Below are 26,649 nucleotides of genomic sequence, written 5' to 3'. Positions count from 1 at the left end.
CATTTGCCTTTTAGTTTTAAATCATATGTTTACTAATAAATTACTCATCGCTTTGATCTGAAAAACAATTTTAGACTCAGACATAATCTAATCCTTTAAAAGATGATAAAGTTTACTCCCTCAGTTCTTAAATAGAGACATCCAAATTAATATTCATCATCTGTTTCAAAATGAATGTCGTTTAAGGTTTTTACACACATATTAAGAAATGCATTAATTAAAAGAAAGAGAGATGATATTTTATCAAATTATCCTAATCAACTATTGGTTTGTTCTCTCAAAAAAAAACTATTGATTGTTTTTCATTAAAGAAAAAAAAACTTTCAAAATAGTGTATATAAAATTAATTGAAGGGTACAATTGAAAAGAAAAAGTTATTATTCTATTGGTTTGTTTTTCATTAAAGAAAAAAAAACTTACAAAATAGTGTATATAAAAATAATTGAAGGGTACAATTGAAAAAGAAAAAGTTATTATTCCATAGAAAACTGAAAGTGACGTTCATTTTGAAACAATTTTTTTTGTTACTGAAATGACACTCATTTTGAAATGGATGGAGTATTTGGGTACATTCACATGAAATTAACAAAATTAAAAGAGTCCATAAAAAAAAAAAAGAGAATAAAACTAAATGATGTCAATTGATGTAACTAAATTATTTTTGTTTAATTTTGTTGATTTCGTATGAGGTCCCCAGATAATTTTGATTATTAATATGTTTAATTATCTATAATAAAAAAATTATAAATTTGAATACTAATAGTTTCAATACAAAAATAAAGTGTCTATATGTATTTTATTTGTGAATTCTCAATTGGTGATTGAAATGTTTTTATGTGTTTATATTTATGAAAATATATGAGATATTATGTTTGTATTTGCAGAAAACATATGAGATACTCCTTCCCTCCCACAATGAGTACTCTAATTGGACCGTTTTACATATGCTAAGAAAAAAAAATATAAAAATGAAAGAGAGAAAATATAACATTTATTAAATTATTCTTATCAAATAGGGGTATAATTGGAAGGAAAAAAGTAATTAATATTGTCATAAAAATTAAAAAGATCTGTCATTTTGAGACAAGTAATTTTGACAAATAGGTCGGTTATTTGGGATGGAGGGAGTACATAATATGCAGAAAAGTCTCATTATAAACTTTTAGAGTTCATTTGATCATAACATGTATTAAAGAGATAACTCACTTGGGTTGGCCTGATGGTATTGGCTTGGGATCTGGGAGTGTGCTCCTCCTCAAGGTCTCAAGTTCGATTCTCCCTGGTGCCAATTTAGGTGGGCTAGTTTAGCTTCATTTAGGTGGGCTAGTTTAGCTTCTTAAAAGTTCGATTCTCTCTGGTGCCAATTTAGGTGGGCTAGTTTAGCTTCTTAAAAAAAAAACATGTATTAAAGAGATATACATAAACACTGAAATGCTTTGGCGATGAAAACACTGTTCATAATCATCTCCAATTAAATTGTCTCTCACTTCATCGCACATTATTGATAACCACACGACCTGTCATTCTCACCCACTGTCCGATTGAAATGTGCCACACACCCAATCACACCAAATCGACCACCACACCACCGCCCTCACCCAAACATATCAAATCGACCATGACACCACCACCCTCACCCTACACTCACCAAATCGGTAATCTTATTCTTAACCCACTTCCCCAAATCACTCCAAAAGACCGCTCACGTTCTGTCCCCTTTTACCACCATCGGATGAACCCATAACAATTGTCCCGCATAATCAAAACCTCTCCAAAATGGCCAACAATCGTTTTATCACCCCCATTGAAGTTCATAAACGAGTCCAATCCTTCATCAAACACAACAAAACACAAATCGAAACCTATACCTGTAACACCATATTTCCCGACGATAAATATTAAATAATAAGAATTTATTTAATAATAAGGATGTTACAAAACTTGACAATTTATCACAAAATAATAATAATAATATGTTTTCTTTTAAAATAAATCCATTGTAGAAGAAGAAAATCATTCACTGATCACATTAATAAATTCGTACTTGCCTTCCAACGATCATAAATAGATAATAACAAACTTTCCAAGATTCAACTCAAAATGTAATTAAAATTAAATCGTCAATCCCAACCCCGGTGTTACATATCAGAGCTCGTATTGATTACATGTCTAATCATTACTAAATTAAAATTGACGGAAGACAATTCCCGTCGCAACCTTGTAGGCATTCCACAACTAGATCTCCTCGTCCTAAGTATATGTACCCCATGCGTATAGATGCCATAAATACAACAACAAGAAAGAGATGAGAAATCCAGCAATAACATATTATTAGGAAAACACACGCACATTAAATAAATATCAAGGAATATAATCTCTACTATCTATTCACCCTCAACAGTTACCATATATAATCTCTTCATTTCACATAACACAGTAACCCAACATTTTCACAATTAAATACCAGAAACAAACACCATCATATACATGCATATGGACTCTCCTAACGACCTATATGAATGTGGTACCACACCTACTCACCATTTTGCCAGAGTTATATTACTGGACTTTTCTCCTACATAGTTGCCTGCCAGACATATGTTATTGGATTTTTCTCCCACATAATTGGCAGAAGTATGTTACTGGACTTTTCTCCCACATCATGCAAGACACGATGCTCTGGACTCTATATGGACACAAGGAAATAAATTCAGCAAGTATTGCACATATACAATTAAACACATAGTCACATAACCCACATATTAATGCAAGACTCCCCCTAAAATGCATGACTCTATTGTAAGCACACAGAACATTACAACTCTCCTCATCATCATATATAAGCATCATCTATCTCCCCACCATAATAATATAGTTATCGTCATTCTCATCGTCTTTATAATATAGATATTTTCATCCTCATCATCGTAATTTAACCCTCATTACTCTCCTCGTAATTATAATATACACATTGTTCCTCTTCGTATTTATTTATTCACATATATATAATATCAATCGTCATCACTCTTTGTCACAGTTATAAGATTACTCATCATTACTCTCTGTCAACCGGTTAAACCACTCTCATATCTCTTCGTTAATCCAACTCTTACGTGTGACTCATTTATATGTCAACATCCCTATATTTTGTTTTATTATTAATCTTACGGACATACTATATTCACTCATCTATTCTAGGCTCTCTACAAACTTTATCCCTGATATCATACCTTATTCCTCATTCTTAGTCTCAAGATGTTTTCTTATTCATTATCATTACATACAACGTCTCCCCTCTATATAACTAGGTTCTTCCTCACCATTGTCATTAACTCTTTTATACTTATTCTTCTTATTAAAGCAACTTTATATCTTATTACCTCGTTCTCACCTTCGTCGTCATCTATACATCAACCATTCTCCTAATCTTAACTTCATTCTAATTTAAAATTATTATCTCACCTTATCATTACCTTCAGAAACTTTCCTCACTACGACTTCATTATAATTCAAAATTTTATTCTCTCAATTTTGGTCATTAAGATTATCGTCTCTTATCCTCTTTCCCGTTCATCTTGATTTCTTCTAATTGAATTTCGTCTTATTCACCGCTATCTTCATTTCCTATTATATTTCATTACTTGATATATGACTCCTTATCTTTCCTTACCTTTCGTCTTAACAGCCCTCTCATTGTTTTATCTTGGTTTTTCGGGTGTCAAACATTGATTACGTTTGAACCTTTTTAACCGGTGATATCTTATTTTTTCTTGGGAAGGGAAAAAGTAAGCAAAACCCTTGAGAATCGAGGTCCGGGAGTTGTTTTCGCTACGGGAAGGTGTTAGGCACCCATAACGACTATAGTATCCTATAGGAACCGTCTTTACTTTCTACGCGCGCGCTTTATTTTTAAATGCTATTTGGAAAATGTTTATTTAAACCTAAGAGTTTTTCTAAGTGAAGAATTGGAGGAAGAAGAATGTGTTTGGATTTTTATTTTATTTGAATTGAAGGAATTTTGTTTCTTGCCTACGTACCCGTTTAAGGGATCAAATCCACCGTAGTTCTCTTCCAAGAATGTTTTTGTTTTTGTTGGTTGATTTTAAGTTTGAAAATTGGATTTTGAAGAATAAGAGAGAAGAGGCCTCAAGGGCATAAGATTGAAAAAAGTGAGGTGGAATTAGTCATTTTGCAAAATGTGGTCCAAGTATGATTAAGATTCATTGAAATTTTGATTAAGAAAATAAAAGAGAAAATACAATGGGATTTTGACCCCAAGGTTTATTAAGAAAATGATTTGAGTGAAATTGTTCACATTTGTTTGGAAAAAGATTTTTTTCTAAGTGTAAATCCTAAGCATTCATCTAAACATACAATCCTAAACATCCATCTAAGCATGCATATTCTAGCCATACATCTAAAGTGAGGTGTGTGCATGTGTCGGTGCTTGTGTCGGTGTACATCATTAGAGTCCATTGTCCTTTACATCATACCCTAGATACATTCTATGGTCTTGCAAGAAATTTAAAGGTATAAAGTAAAATATTACAAAATTCCTAAGTTTTACATTCTAATCTTTGCATGAAAGTTAAAGTGTAAGAAAGTAGAGGATGAAAATGTGAGATGGAAGATGAAATGCTTATGATGTATGAAACAATGAACAAATGGTTAATGATATAAGGCAAAGAGATAGAGATATAGGTAGGTAAGATAGCACTAACAAAGTGACAAAACTTGGCAAGACAAGTAGCAAAGTATGTCTAAAACTTTACCATAATATCAAGACAAGCATATGACCTATAATTCTCACACCATGACAATTTTCTAAAGGTTTTATTACAATCAATGATGTGAGGATTATAAGAACACATTCAAATCAAAAATCATGATATGTTTAGACATATTTGACACTTTATCTTCACAAACAAACATTAAGTTGCCTTGTAAAGCAAGTAATCAACCACACATATTTCACATACAGCAAAAACACATCCAAACAGTGACAAATCCATCCCCAATCCACACATCCTAACTCACAAGCATACACTAAAAATTGGAATCAAAATTATGCATATTTTCATAAGTTTTTAACCTAACATTCAAGAATTGAAGCAACACACAACACATTATTATTATTTTATTTTTATATGTCAAAATATCCTAAGAGACAAGTTTCAAGTGTCAAAAATAGTTGTAAGGAAATTCATAAAAATTTTAGAAGTTTTAACAAGGTTTTAACAAAATTAAAGGCACTAAACTAAACAAGAAGTCAACAATTTCACATATATTTTCCTAACCATTATTAACACATAAAAACACCAAGAATCCATAAAAAAATATCAAGGAAACATTAGGAAATATTTTTAGGAGTTTTCTCATGTATTTTTGAAGCAAACAGGGGTGTGATTAACAACATATAGTGTTGAAATAGCACAAAAATAAGCATAAAACGAAACACCAGTAGAAATAGGCCCAAGCCCAATGGGAAAATGGATCCTGGACTATCCACACGTATCAGGGACGTTGGATTGATCCAGGATCCTCAAACCCTAGATCAAACGGTTACAAATATGCAGCACACCATAAGGTGGTTCAGGCACATGGAAACAAGGCATCTGGATCATCCACGTGGCGAACCAAAGATCCAACGATGGAGATTGAGAAGTGGAATGAACCAAACTGAACCAGACCGGTTCATGTGTCTATATAAACACAATGAAACCGGTCCAGCTCATTTCCTTCTCCCCTTTCTCTCACTACAACGTTTTTAGAGAGAGATGCTCTGCAATCTCTCTTCATCTTCTCCGATGAACACAACGGCGGAGGTGTGGTGGTTCGCCGGCGGCGCCACCACACCTGAACATTTTTCGAAACTTTTTTGCACCATTGTGTTCATCTGAGTCTCCTCTTTATGATTCTGGAACTAATTTCTTGAAACAAGGCTTAAATTCGAACAGATCTACGTTCGAATCTTACGTTCTAGGGTTTTGAAAAAGTTTTCTAATCTTCTTGGAATCAAACCCTAACTTGACCTATTTTCTGTGCTGATGACGAATTTGAGCTCTGATTTGAAAAACGAACGGTGAACCTTCGTGATTTTAAATCTTAGGGTTTCGTTTCAAACTTTTTCGAATCTTTTCGAAGTTTTTACTTCGATTCACCGTTTGTTTTCAATTTTAAGCCTTCGATGATGATTTAAAACGAAAAACGAGAAGGTTTTGTATGTTTACCTGATTTGATTTGGAGATTCGAACAAAAGATCCACGCAAGCTTCTGGTAAGTCTTGATCTGAAAATAAATCAGTTGTTCTCTTATCTTTCTTCTTCACTGGTGTGATTTTGCTTCAATCCTCTTCTTCTCACTCTTTCTTGCTTCTGTGATCGTTCGAATTCATTGCTTAAGTGACGAATTTGAGCTTCGAATTGCAGAAGTCACGGTTCGATGATGAAGATTCCTCAGTGAATCTCTGAGAACTGTTTTGAATTCATTCCAATTGATTGAAAAAGTTGTTACTGGGAAGTTAGGGTTCAACGAAGAAGATGAAGATTCATCTTCGTTCTTGATGGATTTTGTTGTTTGATTCTGTTAGAGGAGAGAGAAAATGTGTGAATTGTTTGTGGTGATGTGGCTCGTAGTGATTGATTCTGTGGCCAATTCTGACACTGTACCCTATTTATAACCTACCATGTGTACTTGAGACCCATTGAAATGGTGACATGTGTCCTGGACTTGTAACTAACTCGTCCCTTGCTGAATTTTGGACCTGAGGACCTTTGTGCAATTTCTGGACATTAAGGGACTGACCTGCAAAAATTGATAAAAAGGACAAAGAACAAAACTGATACGAAATAGGGACTATCCTGCAATTATTAAAAATTAAAGAGCTAAAAAAGAAAAGTAACAAAAAGGACCAATATGCAAATATTAGGAATTAAAGGACCAAAGTGCAATTTTAGGAATTTTATGACAAAAAGAAAATTAAAAAGAAAATTGAACTAAAATTGGTAAACGGAAAATAACGTAAAGTGAAACGATAAAAGACACAAAACGGACTAAAACGAACCAACTACTTAAATGAGGTACTTTAAAGTAACCTCTCTCTGTCGAAATTTTGTGTGAAATGACCAAAATGCCCCTGGGGCTAAAACGACTAAAAATGACTCAGATGCAAATTTTAAAATGGATTTTTAACAGGAAAGTAAAGCAAGAACTTATACAAGTGAATTAAAAGACTCAGAGACAATTTTAAGAGATTAAACAGAGCTTTAACACTTGAAAAGACTAAAATGCCCCTAGGGGCTAAACTGACTCAAAATGACTTCAAATGCAATTTTTGAAATGGATTTTGACATAGAATTGAAATAAGGACTTATTCAAACCAGTTGAAAAGACTCAAACAATTTTTCAAAGATTGAAAGAAGTTTTAACATAGGAAAGGACTAAAATACCCTTCTATGTAAATTTTGCAAGTAATATTGAAATAGGAAACAGAGAAAGATGCAATTGATCAGAGACATATCAAATGGCTTGAAATGCAAGAAAAGAAGAATTGAGTTAGTATTTTTAGGTCCAAAATTAGGGTATAACACTCATCATTTACAATCATTTAATTTGGACTTCTATACTCTTTATTCATTCTTACACCTTATACATTACTATCTAACATTCATCTTAAGTTCTTAACTACTTTGACTCTTTTACTCTTCAACTTAACGATATTTCTAAACTCATCATTGGTTAAGGGAGATCATGTTTAACTTCATCAGTTACAAGTAAAACACCTACTTTGTATCCCCCTCATAACATTGTCCCTTTTCACTTCTTTATCTATTTCATGTTTTATACCTTCTTAATTGATTTACCACATTAGACCTTTTTAAATATCCCAAGGGCTTACTCTCGTGTTACCACCTCACTGTGGACTACTTCTCTATATCTCTTCTACTTCTCCTCCTACTGTTTAAACCACTTCAGCGTTTTAGGCTCATCTTTAATTCGAGGGACCTATATTTACCTTAGTCATCTACCGTAAATCTCTCCCTTTCCCCCTCCCCCTATCATTGTATTTTCCTCCCTATTACCAGGCCATCTTTAACATCATTAGGTTCTTATAGGTTACTATCTTCGGTTCATATTTAATTAGACTTGCATTTTACTTGAGACAATCGCTTCTATTTATGCTCGAACACACTCCCTCACGTAGATATATAGTTTAGGGATCCTTCCTTTTACTTTACACACTAATGGATTTATTAAAATCACTATTGCTTTTATAGATGTTGAAGAGCCCACTAGGAGGATTGTGCTGAAATTTCATTAACAATGCAACATGACCCACATGCAACATTTTAATCATAACTCAACTTAGGAATGTATGAATGAGGTAAAACCAGTTCTAAAAGTAAGGTCACATCCATATCTACAACTTTCATGAAGGAACCTAAATCCAATTCGGTACAGAGAGGGGTGGAAAGGTTGGTTTTTCTAAAGCTAGGAAGAGTGCATGACCGTGCTGACCTCCATGTAGTATTTTGATCATAACTCAAGTTTTAGAAGTCCTATCAGAGTTACTCCCAAGCCACATGAAAGCTAAAATCCATACCTACGTTTTTCATGTTTACACCAAGACCCAGTTCGTAACAGAAATGGGTGAAAAACACCCATAAGTGGGCGCCAGGTGCCAGGAACAGACACCTGAAGCGCCCACTCTCGGGTTGTGGGCGCTAGGCGATGTTTCCAAATTATACATTTTTGAGATACGGGAATGCTTCTAAGTTTCCCTGATGTCCACTTTTAGAGCCCTTATGATCCCAAACTTATATGAAACATTACCTAGGACTACCTTAACATCCAAACACTATTTTCTCACACCATTTACCTAATTGCATCACTCTTCACATGATTAAAGGCTCTAAATCAAGTATCCTAACGCTGGGTTTTGAATTTTAATCTTTCAACTACAAAAATAACCCTCATTCAATATTTTCAGTAGCTCTCCTTCTCTATCATTCCTACAGCCCCAAAACAAAAATTAAATCCTAGAGATGAAGAGATTCTCCCCCTTACCTGGAATCCGTATAAGACTTCGGTTTGGCTCGATATTGCTGCACTAGGGTTCCGATTCTCTCCCTTTGCTTCTCTTTTACCTTTTCTCTGATAAGCCAAACTAATTTCTAATCCCTAATATTCCTATTTATATATGGCTTCACTATTCCTTTCCTACGCACTACTCTTTTACTTCTCCCATCCCCCACTTATTAAAATTTTACTTTCTACACCCACGACTCGTTATTTATTTTGTTAGGACTCTCATCTTTGTTCCTTTTAATTTTCTCAAAACACTTCCCACTCCACATCATTATATCTATTTTCTCAACAACAAAACAATACTCACGCACAAGCAGCATCAACAATAATATTAATCAAAAACCCACATATTAAACCTCATTGAATTAATTAAACATAGAAAAATTAGGGTGTTACAATACCCAAAGCCCAAAAATCTTTCGCGAATGCTCTCAATAATGTTTGTTATATCACATCAAGCCAATTGTCAGTGCCTACCATGAAAGGGGGTCAAATCTCAATCACCATTCCTTTATAGGAAATACTTGTTAGGGTCAGATGCTTGTAAGAACAGCCTTCATGCTAGAATAGTTTGGCCAAAGGATCTAGTCATTTAGCTATTATAGCACCGAAAGAAAAGTTAAAATCGATTTGGTAAAACCTTGGTCATTGGGGAGTAGGGTTGGGAATAAGCCAGGTCGACCTACAGGGGCCTATGGCCTGGCCTGTTTAAGCCTGGTCTGGCCTGGCCTATTTATTAAAAAGGTCAGGCTTAGGCTTTTGAAAAAGCCTATTTAAGTAAATAGGCCAGGCTTAGGCTATCAAAAAAAGCCTATGAAGCCTAATAGGCCGGCCTGTTTATTCAAATTAATAAAACTTATTTTTTATTTATATTAAAATATAATTTATATTAAACATAAAAATAGAGAAACAACTTAAATAATAAACTTTTTAATTAGGCTTTAAGGTCTTATAGTGAAATAGGCTTTTAAAGCCTTATAGTGATAGACAAGCCTTATAGTTAAATAGGCTTTGAGACCGATGTAGCCTATTTAAAAATAAATAAAATTGAGTATTTAATGACTTTAATATAAAATAAGCCTGTTAATAGGCTTTTAGGCCAGTCCAGGCTTTTAAATAGGTCAGGCCAGACCAAAAAAATAGGCCTATGAAAGGCTATAGGCCAGGCTTAGGCTTGCTAAAATTTTCGTAGGCAAGGCTCGGGCCTATCAAAGCCTGGCCTATTCCCAACCCTACCGGGGAGTTACATCTCTTGGGAATGGTTTCTTTGAGTTTTAGTTTTGCTCTATTGAGGATGCTAGAAGTGTCAGGTCAGTAGGGTCTTTGATTCTCAAGTCCGGATTGCTTAAGCGGTTTGCTTGGATAAAGGATTTCAATCATATAGTCTTCAGAAGTGTTGTGAATTCGTTGTGAAAACCACACCAATAATAAAACTGATGCGTGAAGCAAATTAATACCAAGCAATCAATTGAAGCGGATGGCAAAAAAATAATTCAAACAAAAATAAACAGCAAGAGATAAAGGAAGAAGAAGAAGAACACAAGAATCTGTTTACCCAGTTCGGTCTAATGATGACCTACTCTGGGGGAGAGAGCAGCTCTCCGTTCCACTATAATGATATGAGTTTCTTTACAAAGAGATTTTGAAGGTTACAAGAATTAGTCTTTAAACCTAACTCTACCCTCAGTCCCAGCCTCTTCCTGTGACCAAGAGACTCAATCCTAATAGTGCTTTGTTCAAGGTGAATCAAAAACAATCCCAACCCTAGTGTTGTTGCCAAGAGAATTTCTCTATAAACCCTAGTTTGTTTGTTGGCTTCTAAACCTTGTTTTTCTACACCACCTAATCATCTGATACAAGGTTTATATTTATAGTGGAAAGCATCCCTCAAAAAACCAAACGGAACAGAACCGGCCCATGAAAAAACCGTTTTTTTAACTTCTGCAGCGCAACAAATCGGGCCCCGATTTATACCATTCGTTCGCCGATTTTTACAGTATCACAGGCCTTCAGAATTAGCTCAAAATCGGGCCCCGATTGCACAGTGTTCAGGCGCCGATTTTGACAGTTCCAGGATGCATCATTTTTGAGTCATTTTCCAACAATTCTCCACCTTGACTCCAAAATGGTGATGATGCCAATTTAACCATCAATCACCTTGCTGCTCTCTCCAACCTTCATCTATGCTTCAATGAAGTTAATCAAGTCCAAGCAATGCTTGAACCTTGATCTCGGTAATGATTTGGTGAACATGTCTGCTGGATTTTCTTCCGATGCCACTTTCTCCACCATGATCTCCTTTGTCTCAATCATGTCTCTAACAAAGTGCAAACGAATGTCAATGTGCTTTGTTCTTTCATGATAGACCTGATGATTTGCCAAATGAATGGCACTTTGGCTATCACAATGTATCTTCACACACTCTTGACTAATCCCCATTTCTCCAATCATACCTTTCAACCATATGGCTTCCTTGACCCCTTCAACAAGGGCTATGTACTCTGCTTGAGTTGTTGAAAGAGCTACAACTGATTGTTGATTTGCCTTCCAAGTTACTGCTGTACCGAACAAAGTAAACACAAAACCTTATAAAGATTTTCTAGTGTCTACATTACCTGCATAGTCCGCATCCACATATCCCTCCAAAGCATCCCTTCCTGGTTGTGACCTTGTATACTTCAGACCACCTTTCAAAGTCCCATTCAAATATCTCAGAACCCACTTCAAAGCTTGCCAGTGCACTTGACCCTGATTTGCCATAAACCGACTTATCACACTTATTGCATAGGATAAGTTCGGTCTACTACAAACCATACCATACATGATGCTTCCAACCCCACTTGCATAGGGAGTACCCTCCATCTTGCTTTTCTCTTCATCGGATTGAGGACACTACTTTATTGACAACTTTGTGTGATGACCAAGAGGAGTGCCAACGACCTTAGAATCTCTCATTCTGAACCGCTCCACCACTTTCCTCAAGTAACCTTGCTGAGATAAGAACAACTCACCTTTGTTTCGGTCCCTTATGATATCCATACCAAGTATCCTCTTTGCATTACCAAGATCCTTCATCTCAAATTCATCATTCAATCTTTTCTTGAGCTTCTGAATCTCTTGCATGTCAGAACTTGCCATAAGAATATCATCTACATAAAGGAGAAGGTAGAGAATGACTTTCTCATTTCTCCTCATCATGTAAACACAACTATCATAGTTGCTTCTCACAAAACCAGCCTTTACTAGGAACTCATCAAACCGACGATACCACTGCCTTGGACTTTGCTTCAACCCATACAAAGATTTCTTCAACAAACACACTTTTGTATTATCTTCCACGAAACCTTCTGGTTGTTGCATATAGATAGTTTCTTCCAACTCTCCATGTATAAATGCGGTCTTCACATCCATTTGTTCTAACTCAAGATCATACATGTTAACAATTGCCACAAGTACCCTTATAGAACAATGTTTTACCACCGGTGAAAAGATTTCATTGTAATCAATCCCTTCCACCTGAGTAAAACCCTTTGCTACAAGTCTTGCCTTATACCTTGGTGCTTCGACCCCTGGTATACCTTCTTTCTTCTTAAACACCCACTTGCTTCCCACTACCCTTTGATTCTTAGGTAATGAAACAAGTTTCCAAGTCTGGTTCTTTTCCAATGAAAGCATTTCCTCATTCATTGCCTTCAACCAATCCTTGCTTTCGTTGCTTTCTAATGCTTCCCTGAAGTTCTTTGGTTCCGAGTCTTGCAATTCTTCAGCTGCATTCAAAGCATAACAAATGAGGTCAGCATAACCGTATCTAACAGGTGGATTAATTTGTCTCCTTATCCTATCTCTTGCTAGCTGATAGTCAGGATCAATTGTTTCTTGGCCTTCACTCTCATCAGGTACTGGAGTCTGATCCTCCCCTTCCCTTTCATCAGTGGTAGGCTCCACCTCAAACTGAATTTTCTCTACCCCCGTTTCTGAGCTTGTATCCAGGTCTTTGCACTTCATCCCCATACGAGTCTCATCAAAAGTAACATTCCTGCTTATAATAAATTTTGATCCTCCAGGTTCCATCTTCCACAGTCTGTAACCTTTCACACCTTCAGGATAACCCATGAAAATACACTTCACAGCTCTAGCATCAAGTTTGTCCTGTCTCACATGAGCAAATGCTAAAGCTCCAAAAATTTTCAAATTAGAGTAGTCTGCCGGTCTCCCACTCCAAACCTCCATAGGTGTCTTAAGATCTATCCCTGTTGATGGACATCTGTTAATCAAATATGCTGCAGTACTAACAGCTTCTCCCCAGAAACTCTTGGACAGTCCAGCTCCCAACAACATACACCTCACACACTCCAACAAGGTCCTGTTCATTCTTTCAGCAAGACCATTCTGTTGAGGTGTGTATGCCACGGTTCTATGCCTCTTTATACCTCGTTTCCTGCAAAACTCATTAAACTGCTCTGAAACAAACTCCAGGCCATTGTCAGTTCTCAACACTTTCAGTTTAGTTCCAATATGATTTTCTATAAGTGTATGCCATTCTTTAAATTTTTCAAAAGCGTCACTTTTATTCTTCAGAATGTATACCCATACTCTTCTAGAAAAATCATCAATAATAGACATGAAATATGAACCTCCCCCATGAGTTTTAACTGATGTTGGACCCCAAAGATCCGAATGAACATACTCAAAAGGCCTACTAGATTTATGCACACCCACCCCAAACTTCACCTTGTGTTGTTTGCCTAATGTGCAATTATCACAGAAATCTAGTTTGTTCAATTTTTCATTCCCTAGCAAACCTTGTTTAGCTAGCTCAACTAAACCCCTCTCACTGACATGACCTAACCTCAAATGCCACAGTTTAGTTATGTCCAGAGTGTCTACACTAGCAACCGATGCATGACCTATAACAGTGGAACCATCTAAAATATATAAACCATGTATTTTAGACCCTTTAGCTATAACTAATGCACCATGAGAAATTCTCATCATACCACGTTCAATTCTAGTACAATATCCTAGACCATCAAACATGCTTATAGATATTAAATTTCTCTTAAGTTCAGGAATATACCTCACATCCTTCAAAAGGAAATCACGGTCATCAAACATTTTGAGACGGATAGTACCCATACCTTGAATTTTGCAAGCCTTATTGTTACCAAGGCGAACAACTCCACCTTCTTTCAGCTCCAAAGTTTCAAAGTACTCCTTTCTCGGACAGATGTGATAAGAGCACCCAGAGTCCAAGACCCAACCCTTTTCAGGTTCCTAACTTGTCACAGTTAGTGCTCCAGCACTCTCATAACCTTCCTCTTCACTTGCAATCTGAACGGATGGATTACCACTTCCATTGCCCTTTCTCTCCGGACAATCCTTCTTGAAGTGACCATAGTTGTGACAAAGAAAACATTTGTACTTTGTTTTATTATCACCACCCTTTGACCTAGACTTTGACCTGGAATTCTTGCCTTTCCCCTTTCCTCTGTTTTCACTTCTCCCCCTTGAGACATTCAAGCCTTCTCCACTTTCATCAACCTTCAACTCTTTGAACTTGGTCAACTCTTTGGTTCTCAAAGCTGCTTGAACTTCCTCCAAAGTGATAGTTCCCTCTTTGCCATAAAGCATAGTATCCTTGAAATTCTCAAAGGACCTAGGTAAAGCACACAGTAGGTGTAAGGCTTTATCCTCATCTTCCAGATTTACATCTATGTTCGCCAAATCATCAATAATCTTATTGAACTCCGTCAGTTGCTCCATTATAGGTTTTGACTCCACCATTCGGTAAAAGTAGAGTTGTTGTTTCAGACATTGTCTATGTGCCAAGGACTTGGTCATGTACAATGAATCAAGTTTATTCCACATAGACACAGCAGTAGTCTCCCTTGATACTTCTCTCAACACCTTATCACCAAGACACAGAATGATAGCACTGACCGCTTTATCATTCATCTCCGTCTTCTCAACAGGTGTCAGATGCGCAGGCATCTGTGCTTCTCCCTTCAATGCTTCAACACACTTTTGTTGAATTAGAATTGCCCTCATCCTTACCTTCCACAACCCGAAGTCGTTACTACCGGTAAACTTTTCAATATCCCACTTCGAACCCATGATACCTGGTTACTGATTTGACCTTTGCCCCACGGTGGGCGCCAATTGTTGTGAATTCGTTGTGAAAACCACACCAATAATAAAACTGATGCGTGGAGCAAATTAATACCAAGCAATCAATTGAAGCGGATGGCAAAAAAATAATTCAAACAAAAATAAACAGCAAGAGATAAAGGAAGAAGAAGAAGAACACAAGAATCTGTTTACCCAGTTCGGTCTAATGATGACCTACTCTGGGGGAGAGAGCAGCTCTCCGTTCCACTATAATGATATGAGTTTCTTTACAAAGAGATTTTGAAGGTTACAAGAATTAGTCTTCAAACCTAACTCTACCCTCAGTCCCAGCCTCTTCCCGTGACCAAGAGACTCAATCCTAATAGTGCTTTGTTCAAGGTGAATCAAAAACAATCCCAACCCTAGTGTTGTTGCCAAGAGAATTTCTCTATAAACCCTAGTTTGTTTGTTGGCTTCTAAACCTTGTTTTTCTACACCACCTAATCATCTGATACAAGGTTTATATTTATAGTGGAAAGCATCCCTCAAAAAACCAAATGGAACAGAACCGGCCCATGAAAAAACCGTTTTTTTAACTTCTGCAGCGCAACAAATCGGGCCCCGATTTATACCATTCGGGCGCCGATTTTTACAGTATCACAGGCCTTCAGAATTAGCTCAAAATCGGGCCCCGATTGCACAGTGTTCGGGCGCCGATTTTGACAGTTCCAGGATGCATCATTTTTGAGTCATTTTCCAACAAGAAGAATACATTAGTCATGTATGGTTTCGTATTTATGGTATAGCAAAAGAATACTGACGTGAGAAAATATTGTTTGCAATTGTGAGTAGTGTTGGAAGCCACATCTGTGTCGATGCAATTATGAGTAAGCATATTCAGGAATGCATTTTTGGTAACTTTTGATGGCCAACTACCTAAGTTAATGCATAATAATCACTTCATTAGGCTCAATGACTCACCTTTTAGCTTCCAATGCAAAGTTATTGAGAAGCTTCTCTGAACTTTGAAAACAGGCATATTATATAGGTAATTGTTCAAGCACCTTCATGCATCCCTTTATCAAAACACATCTTCTTTCTCTTCCCCCTCAGTTTGAATTTGGAACCGTCCGTCTAGAAGCTTCTGTTTCCTCTTCTCCATTAATCGAAGCGTATCTGAATCCATCACTTCTCAAAATTATTTGTTTCTATTTGTGATTCATTTTCTCTACTCTAGGGTTATCACCTAAATACCTCCAATCAGTCCAATTTTAAATCAAAATGCGCTCTTTCCATCACCTTCTCATTTTTTTTTTTTAATTAATTTGTTCTTCTCTTCATTTCTGCACTTGGAAGGTCGAATCTGATACTTATAGATTGTAAAGAAAGGATGCAACAGAGATTCATCAAAACCCTATTCATTTTTTCCATTTTGCATATTAATATGCTATTTTCAAATCCTGTCAGTGCATATTAATCTTCAATTGATTTTATTTTGTTGGATGAGCTATATGATGAAATTTATGAGACTTAGCCATGAATAACTAGATACAGGTTATAACATATCATTGTGAATAATAGAAGGAACAAGAAACTGTGTACCTCTAAGTTTAGGTTGATGAAGGATCAAGGACAGCCGCCAACAAGTATGAGAGAAATGACTACCCTTGTTCCGTTTAGCTTTAGGTTTTCACAGTATTTTCAGAATAATTAACCGTCTGATGGGATGACGTTTAAATAGCTAAACGGCTGAGGGCAGGGACCTCTCATTGGGCTTAGCTAAATGGTCCAACCCATCACGGTCCATTTACAAAGAATAACCCAATCAGATATATTCATCAACTAATTAATGCTTAACACAATAGACCATAATTTATATTATGACATCAACTTATAATAATTGATTATTGTAAATCCATAATTGATTAATTAAATAATTAATCCAACAATCTCCCACTTGGATGACAATACTCATTTACTAAAAGAATAAAAAATTCACTTGTCATGAAGAATTTAAAATTTAAAATTATATGTATGGTCAAAGCATTAATCATTCAAAAGAGAAGTAAGCTTTAATGCTGCAGAAATTGAATCCGATAGGGAAAACAAATCATACAGATCAAAGACTCACTTTTCTAACAAATGATGAATTTATTTTGACACTTTGAATTGAAGAGAATGTGTCATTAAAGAATGGCCCAAGCATTTTAAAAAATGCTATAACAAACTCCCACTAACCCAAAATATTGTAGACTTAATCAAATCATCATGAGTTACAATACTCATATATACAAGTTTGTGGTTAGTGGTTCTGCCAATGAGTTTCCAATTTTATAGAAGTCATATATCCACATAGGTATACAAATAGTAATTACTTATAGGGATAGCCTATTAAGAGAGTGTAATTACATTTAGTCAAAAATCAATAAATGTTCTATGACATTCAATTAATCCAAGTTTTAGCAAAAGCGTGACTATGAAAATCCATAAAAATAAAATAGGAAATTCAAGAATCCCCAAATTGGATTAACATAGTCACTTAGTTTGAAGAAAAAGGATGTGGATTAATGTGGCCATTAGAATGTCAATAACAAAAGAACATTTATGATTATCTCAAATTATAAGTACCACAAGAACACAATATCATACTCGATAGGAGTATTGATATTATACATTGTACTTACTATTTATGACCTCATAAAATGTGGAATGTTGATAAAACAGAAGCACATATATATTTGCATGCTACGAGGTTATTGTGCATATTCCAACAAAATTGACTTAAGCATCCAATTATGATGCTAATTGAGATTGATAGAATTTTAATATATATCTCAATATAATAGAAAGAGACTAAAGTTTAAAGTCTCTTAAGCTATGCCATACTTTATAGTGTGCACAAGAGTATATGGCAATGACGAGAATAATATTGTGTACACATTTCTCTTGATCTCACATATATATAAACAAGAGTGAGATTTCTCATTTAAGCTCATAATATATAGTGTTGTGTACACACTCCCACTGATCCCACATATATATAAACAAGAGTAAGAGAGATTCTCATTAGTGATCACTGATATAAAAATATTACAATAATGTAATATTCAATAGTGGGATACTTAGTTGCTAGTGCAAAATTATTAACATAAGTGGTTATATAATTTTAACTAACAGAGTTTCATGAACTCAACCACATATTTTGCACATAAGCATAGCAGAATTATTAACACAAGTGGTAACTCAAGGATAATATAAAACCGCTTAAATACATATTTTATCAATGACAAATATCATCAAGAATTGGGTTTCATAGTTAACCACATATTCTGCATTTGAAATTAAGGAGAATGTAAATTTTCATTTAAGAATTTTATAACACAAGATCTCCTTTTCACAATTAAAATTCCAAAGAATTTTATAAATATAGTAACCTTTATATGACAGAGTATGATGATTATATAAAAAGTTTATCATCATATGAGTGAGATAAGTCTCTTATTATTATAAAATGCGATATAAGACTCTATTCACAATTTTAGGAACTCACTCAAAACTCAAATGCTACAATTATACTTCCACACATTTGAGAAAAAAAATTAGGTTAGAAGCAGCGGAAATACACAAGACTTATATTTTATTATTACTGAGGATATAAGAGAAAATAGTCATAAGCTTCCATAAGAATTAAAGAATAGAAATAGCATAATTAATATCCTCAATATAAGTCTCTACAATAATTTCATATCTAATGTTATGAAACGAATAAATATATTTGTTAATGAGATATAGTTAGTTGACATGTAGAATTTTTCTCACTTGTTGAAGGATGATATTTTCTCCACTTGGTGGAGAATGATAGTTAAACTATCTTACCCACAAAAGGATGATTATGTTAAGTAATGTCATACCGATAGGGTATGTCCACCACGTTACACAATACATAGCAATGATTCTCCCACTTGATAGAGAATAGACAATGATAGTTGAATTAAAAAGTTTGAAAGATATTTTAATAAAATATTCAACTATTTCTCTATCACAAAATGATATGTTAAGTAACGTCACACCGATAGGGTATGTCCGTCACTCACATAACAAAGGGATAGTAGCAAGCCGATATATTTATATATATAAAAAATCACATTTAGGTAGAAATTTAATTCAAAATGTAATAATATTGGATTGCAAAATTTATACAATTTTCTACATGTCTTTTAATCGAGTAACTTACTTATTGTATATCTCATTCAAGGACCTTAAGGATAATAATAAGTAAGAACTATATCATCACAATGTACAATTTTTATGTCTCAAAATTTAAACATTGATAGAGTATTATAATTGACATAAGTATAAACATATTAGGTACATTGAATAATAACAATTATATTAATAACAACACACCCATAGGGTATGACTGTCACCAATATAATGTTAATCTATTTAACAAAATTTGCATAGTTGTATCCACGATAGGTGAGAATACAATTATACAAATCAATAATGTTTACGCCTAAAAGAATATGATAAAATAATATCATGCATAAACAATTCGTAATTTACTCAATTTCGGTCATATTCAAATAATAGAAAAATGTGCTTAACAATATTTTAAATTAGCGCATCATAAATATGACTTTAGAATTTATTTATATGAAGTAGTATAATAACAAAAGTTGTTATTTAGAATACAAGTGTGTCAAATAGTTTTCTATTTTATCCAGAATAGAACTCTTAGAATAAAATTTTTCAATACTCCCACTATAAATTAGAAAGAACATAAATACAAAATGGAGTATTATAGTAAGAAAATAGTATATAACAACATAGTTCTATTTAGAATATTCTAAAAAAGGATTTCACTTCTATATAGGATATCATAATTGCACAACAAAAGAGAAGAAAGACTAAATTTCTTCATATGTGCAACATTAAGCAATAAGTCACAAGAGGATAAAATAATAAAATCACAACTTACCTCGGAGAGTGTGACATTCATCCTTATACTTAGAGCCACTGAATTTTGATGACTTAACGAGAATATCTTATAATATAGTCATCTCAAAATATTTCTCAATAGAGAATAAGCAATTATAAATAAACATATGTGAGACTCTAATTATAAATCAATATGATTTATATAAGAATTCAGATGTAAGGATGATACATATTTTAAAAGATTGCCTAGATTCTTAATAAGTTGTTTTGATAATAGTTAACGGATAAACAACAAAGAGGCGTACAAATTTTAATTCATAATTAGAATTTTAGCATAAAAAATGCAACAATGCATTATTCACTATATATAAAATATATAGTTTAACATTATTGTGATCCAAATATTTAATTGCGACAAGACACATAATTAGATAGTTAATGGTGTTTGTCACAAAATTTAGAGTAATAAACTACGGGTCTAGAATAAAGAGAATAGTAGAAAGCCCATCACGGTCAAAAAGAATGATCAATTAGAATATGTCGCCGAAAGAATGATCAATTAGTGAACTTTGGATCTTTATGCTAAGACAATATGAATTCAAGAATATCTTATATTAGAATATTTATAATGCCAAGAATATTTAAAATCGAAAAATTTAAATTAATTATACTTGGCATTAAAATTAATAAAATTTGAGTCTTCTATAAATTCACAATAGTAACATTTTAATTGATTAGATAGTTAGTGTTACTAATATAAGAGTAAATTTTCAAAATAGTTTAGGCTCAAATATTGAGAATATATGATTTGAAATACATTATTCCCAATTTAATGAATATATGATCCATTCAAGATTTGACAAAATTTTGAAACCCACAAATCAAGAATATATATGCTATAATAGTTAAATTATTCTTGACTTAATAAACAATTAAGGGTATCAACAAATCCCAAAATATAGTAATTTATAAAAAAAAATTTGATGCAAGAATATACAAAATTGAGTCTAAGAATTTTCACAATCATAACACTTTAAAAGAATATTTTTCATAAGTGTTATTAATATAAAAGTATTTTCACATAGGATATTTTAGACTCAAATTTAGGGAATATATGATTTAAAAGGGTATATAATCCTCATACTAATTTATATCAAATATTTACAGATTTCATAAAGTAATATAACTCCCAAATTTTAAGGGTATAAAATAAATCAAATCTTCCGAATATTTTGGGTACAAGAGAAATTATATTTTTATCCCAAAATAATATAATATTTACTAGTTAATTGAGGATGTAACATTCCTCATTGACACATCAATCTCAAGTTTGAGAGAGTGAAATTTCTCATAAATGTCAAACAAGAGTAAGGAATATTCATATAAGTTTCACACAAAAAATAATGAGAATATAATTTAATTATCCCCAAATAATAACATATAAAATATTTACATGTGTCAAAAAATTCCAAAATGAAATGCAAAAATCATAAGAATAGTAAATAACATTTATTTGGCATTTAAAGGAAATAAACTTTGTCCCTCAAAAAAAAAAAAAAGGAAATAAAGTTTGGAATCTTAGAGTCTGTCACGCACGTGGGTTCCTAGGATTTATTTATTTATTTTTCTTAAAAAGATGGTCTCGTCTATGCCCGATTTGCCCAGAAACGGATCGTAACGACCAACAAATAACCCGAATCAATTTAGCACTCTAGGATTCAAAAAATAACGATCAAGTATGGGTTAAATTCGGAATTGATCGACTAAGATATGCACTCTTTCAATTTCACGAATTAACAATCCATTAGCGAGAGAAAAGGCAATTAAAAAATAATAATTGGGTTTTGCGAATCCAAAATAAACCTATGAGTTCTCATACATGATAGGATATTGATTTCAGCAAAAGATTGTATCAGGTTTCGTAATTAACTTTGTTCAACATATAATAAAACTCTAGATCAAAATTTGGACAAAGGTTTGTCATGTAAAACGTGATGGCTGACGAAACCCTCATCTCTCCGGCGAAACTCCGGCGAGGCTTCTACTGATTGATGCTTCTACTTTCTTCTTCGATCCTCTCTTCTCCAGCTTCATTGCTTCACAGTGTTAACTCCTCTTCATCTCTTTCGGCTTTCATCTCCAGATCTGAACTCTCCGACACCGTCTCTGGATCTGATTTTCCTGGTAACGTTTCTGATTCTCTGAGCTCTGTTTTTCTCTGGTGGGAACTCACTGTTCGGCTTGGTGATTTCTTCAATGGTGTGTTCGTGGCCTTTCCTTGCCGCCTTTGATACACCGGTGCCGGTACCGGACGAACTTTTGCTCAAGCTCTGTCATCCTCCCGCGATCCTTCAACTCATTAGCTTCCTTCCAAAATTGTGATGGGTAAGACTGTCCGGGTGAAGATTTCTCAGAGGGAATATGAATTTGGGATTGAAGATTGCAAAACTAACCTCCATGGGAGACTGACACTGAACAAGGGTGACCCTCCGCTCACCACTAAGGCTTTGAAGACGAAGCTTGACGGACTGTGGCCGCTGCTCAAGAGTTGGTCTATAACACCGCTTGGTAAGGGGTTCTACGAATTCAACTTTCACTGTGTTGAGGATATGCGATAGGTTTGGGCGATGAGTGTTGTCAATTTGAAGCCTGGGATTTTGCGTTTCTACTGTTGGTCACGGGATTTCACTCCACAACATCAGGTCCAAACACACGCGCAGATATGGATCCGTCTTTTGCACCTTCCACAGGAATATTGGAGGCAACAGACCTTGTATGAAATCGCATCAGGTATTGGTACCCCACTAACCATTGATGATGCTACTAAATCCAGGTTGTTTGGGTTATATGCGAGAGTCCTTGTGGATGTCGACATGTCTGAGCCTTTGTTTGAATCAGTGGTGGTGGAGCGTGAAGGCCATGCCCTCACCGTAGCTGTGCAATATGAAGAATACCCCCTTTACTGTGCTAACTGTAAGACTTTGGGTCATGATATTCATAGTTGTTTTAAACTGAGTTCCAACAACAGGAATGATATTGCTCTACAGGTTCCAAAAAAATCAATTCCTCATCAGGTCACTAAGGATACCAATAATCACATAGGCACAAAGGAGATGCACAACATTCACCCAAATGTGGGAATGGGAACCAATACTGCTGGCCCTTCTCATGTACAGTTTGAAACTGACATTGTTGTCAGCCGTGCAGCAGGGACCAAGCACTCTTTGGTCGTAGCTCAATCTCAGTCTGTCATAGAGCGACATGATCCAATTGAAATCTTGGCATCTTTTGAGAATATTACCCAGGAAGGAGCTACGGATGATGTATCTGCTGGGCCAGAAATTGCAGTGGCTGCAGTCACTCAACCACCGTTATCCCTGCGCAATTCCTTCGACATGCTCACGAGTGACTGTGAACTTCCTCATGGGGAGGCACTGTTGGAAGACTCGGATAACTTTGTGGACTCGCTGGACTTGTTTAACAATATCTCAGAATCTGATAAAGGCTTTCCAGTTAAGAAGGCTAGTTTAGAGCATAGGCAGAAATCAAAGGCACCTATTTCTTTTGAAACAAGGCCCTCTGATTTTCCCCCTTTGGCCTCCAATAAGCCGGTGATGACCCAAGAGCCAGGTGATTGTGCTCATATTGCAGCTATTGATGCTAGTGTCAAGGTCACTCTTGACAACAACACATCTCATCCATCTATGCCGCAACCTGTAACTACCTACTATGATAGTTTGACAAGTGACAAGCTCCCTTCAAACCAAAACTTGGTTCATGCCTCCAAACCCTCTCTCCATTCTGCTGCAGCCCTTAAGAGTGTACAGATTCTCTCCAAATTTTGGGGGGATGAAGTTGTGGAAGAGGACAGTGATGAAGTCATCACATCAATCTTTGAGCAGCATCATCCAAGTCTGTCAGAGAGCACTAAGGCAGAGAGAAAGCAGAAAAAGCAGGTAAACAAAGTGAAGCCTACTAGCTTCAACTCAGCCGGAATGAGGACTCGTGCCCAGAAGGGTACTCCCAAAGCTTCCTTCGCATATACCGAATAGTTGGTTCAATGGTAAAAGATTTCATGGGAAGTGTTATTTGCAACTTTTTGTTCAGGCAACAAGACATATTCTATGATATTGTTGATTCTATCTCTTTAGGTGTTCAAAGCATCTTTGTGAACCTTGGTGTTTAGATAGTAGCTTATTCCATTTCTTTGGTGTTGTTCTTTTATCAGTTGCTTTGTTAGTTTAATTCGTTGAGAATTTGTTCAAGCCTTCCTTGTTATAAATCGGTGTGATGTAATGTTTTGCACATTCTTTTTATTTTGTTGTAAGCACTTTTGTTGCTAAGGGTTCTGGCCCTCTCTAGGTCTTTAATGGAATTTCTTTGCTTGATAAAAAAAAAAGATCAAAATTTGGAACGGGCCTTTTGATTTCATTGTAAAATTGATCTAACAAGAATAGAATTCATTCGATTTACATTCATAGGATTGAAACAAATATATGGCATAAAGAGATTATGTTGAAAATCATATGATACACGGAACAACAAGAATGATAGCCATAACCGTATCTATTTGGCTCTGATACCAATTGATGAAATTTATGAGACTTAGCCATGAATAACTAGATACAGGTTATAACATATCATTGAGAATAATAGAAGGAACAAGAAACTGTGTACCTTTAAGTTTAGGTTGATGAAGGATCAAGGACAGCCGCCAACAAGTATGAGAGGAATGACTACCCTCGTTCCGTTTAGCTTTAGGTTTTCACAGTATTTTCAGAATAATTAACCGTCTGATGGGATGACGTTTAAATAGCTAAACAGCTGAGGGCAGGGACCTCTCATTGGGCTTAGCTAAATGGTCCAACCCATCACGGTCCATTTAGAAAGAATAACCCAATCACATATATTCATAACTAATTAATGCTTAACACAATAGACCATAATTTATATTATGATATCAACTTATAATAATTGATTATTGTCAATTCATAATTGATTAATTAAATAATTAATCCAACCCTATATTCATTTTACTTCAATGATTCTGTCAAAGGTTTGCCAACTGTTTCAAAATGCACCTCTCTTTACATATATATTTTGTGTGTCATATGTGTTTTTTTTACATTATGGTTGATTTTGGTTGGATTTGATAATATTTTCTCTGTGATGGTGCCATCAGAAATGGTGCACTTGATTATTGGTTAAGAACTGTGAGTTTACAAATTTGTTTCTATGATAGTTACAAAACAAATAGAGGCAGAAAATAAAATTAAAAACAATGATAGTTAAATTCATTGTTAGTAAATGAAATAATGATGTTTTTCTCAAACTGAGCTTACATCAAATTTTAGCACTGTTTCTTTGGCTTTTATCTTTAGTTCCCATTTACAGTACATTTTCCATAAGTTTTGTACCGGTAGCTTTGGCTTATTTACACAACGTAAGAATTATTCTACAATAATATGCATTTGTTATCCAAATTATGTATGTCTTGTGATATTGGAAGACTAATGTGGATTTGGAAATACACGAACTTATGCATTTCTTATTGTTGTCATAGGTGTCTCATTTTAACAGCTTATTCTTAGAAATGGTGGTTGGGCCTAACACAACCTCACAAAACCGGATTGTGAGGTGATGATTGCCCCCACTTATAAACACATTGTCAGGCCAACTCCTATCTAATGTGGGACTCTTAACACACCCCCCTCACGACCAGCACTATTGGGCTTGGTTCGTGAACACAAATGGTGGGTGGCCCGATAACGGAAACCTGATAGCAGGTGGCCAAATGGATCTTGAAGAGGCTTTGATACTAATAGATGTTTGACAAGTGTACCAAATACTATCGAAGTAGTAAAAATATCGATCCCACAAGGACTGGTTTTAATTTCAATAATTCAATTACATTGTAAAATAGGATGTATAAAAGTTATTTTGTTTTGCCACTAGGCAGTTGATTGGTTTGATTGCATAAAAGTAACGACATAAAATAAAGTTGGTTTTAAGAATAAGAGAGAGATGAGTTTAGGTCTTTCGAATCATCGATGTTCCCCTAATTGGTATATTGCACCTATTCTTATGAATGATTTTCTAGTTCCACGATAGTTAACAAAATAGCCCTAATCAATCCCTTGAGTTAGGACCCTCTTCTAGGATCACAACCCCTAATTCCTTAGGTGGTCTAATAACCTTTGAAGGTTTAAGCACGTTAACCTAATATCACTAATAAAGGATTATCCATTCCTAGACTAACCATGTTTATTAGAACAATTCAATTAGGTCTAAGTCGAAAGCTAGAGTCAGTAGTCATTCGTTCTTACTAAATGATATTTATATTTGACCAGGATATAAAAAACATTAAGAACAATTGAATTGAATAAAAACTAGATTGTCATTCACAATAAATAGAGTTTCACAGTAACATGGTTTAATTAGGGTTACAAAGAATCATCTCAGACCTAACCACTAATGGATTTAGCTACTCATAATGGTGTTTACAAATAACAT

At 34.8% G+C, this 26,649-nt stretch overlaps 1 protein-coding gene across 1 annotated transcript; it reads right to left on the bottom strand.

Moving 5' to 3' along the window:
- Positions 1-6,397: 6,397 nt before the first annotated feature.
- On the bottom strand, positions 6,398-11,949 carry LOC146949585 (secreted RxLR effector protein 161-like). Its single transcript, XM_085748539.1, has 4 exons — positions 11,703-11,949; positions 11,541-11,645; positions 6,741-6,804; positions 6,398-6,473 (listed from the first exon to the last, which is right to left on the bottom strand). Exons 1-4 carry the CDS (start codon positions 11,947-11,949, stop codon positions 6,398-6,400), a joined length of 492 nt encoding a protein of 163 aa, XP_085604665.1.
- Between the last annotated feature and the right edge of the window lie 14,700 nt (positions 11,950-26,649).

The sequence above is a fragment of the Medicago sativa genome, chromosome 2, assembly GCF_051527215.1.
Source record: "Medicago sativa cultivar Bolivia chromosome 2, Bolivia_mono, whole genome shotgun sequence".
Taxonomy (NCBI): domain Eukaryota; kingdom Viridiplantae; phylum Streptophyta; class Magnoliopsida; order Fabales; family Fabaceae; genus Medicago; species Medicago sativa.
Note: the sequence above shows the minus strand (reverse complement) of the source record. Positions and strands in the feature narration are given on the sequence as shown.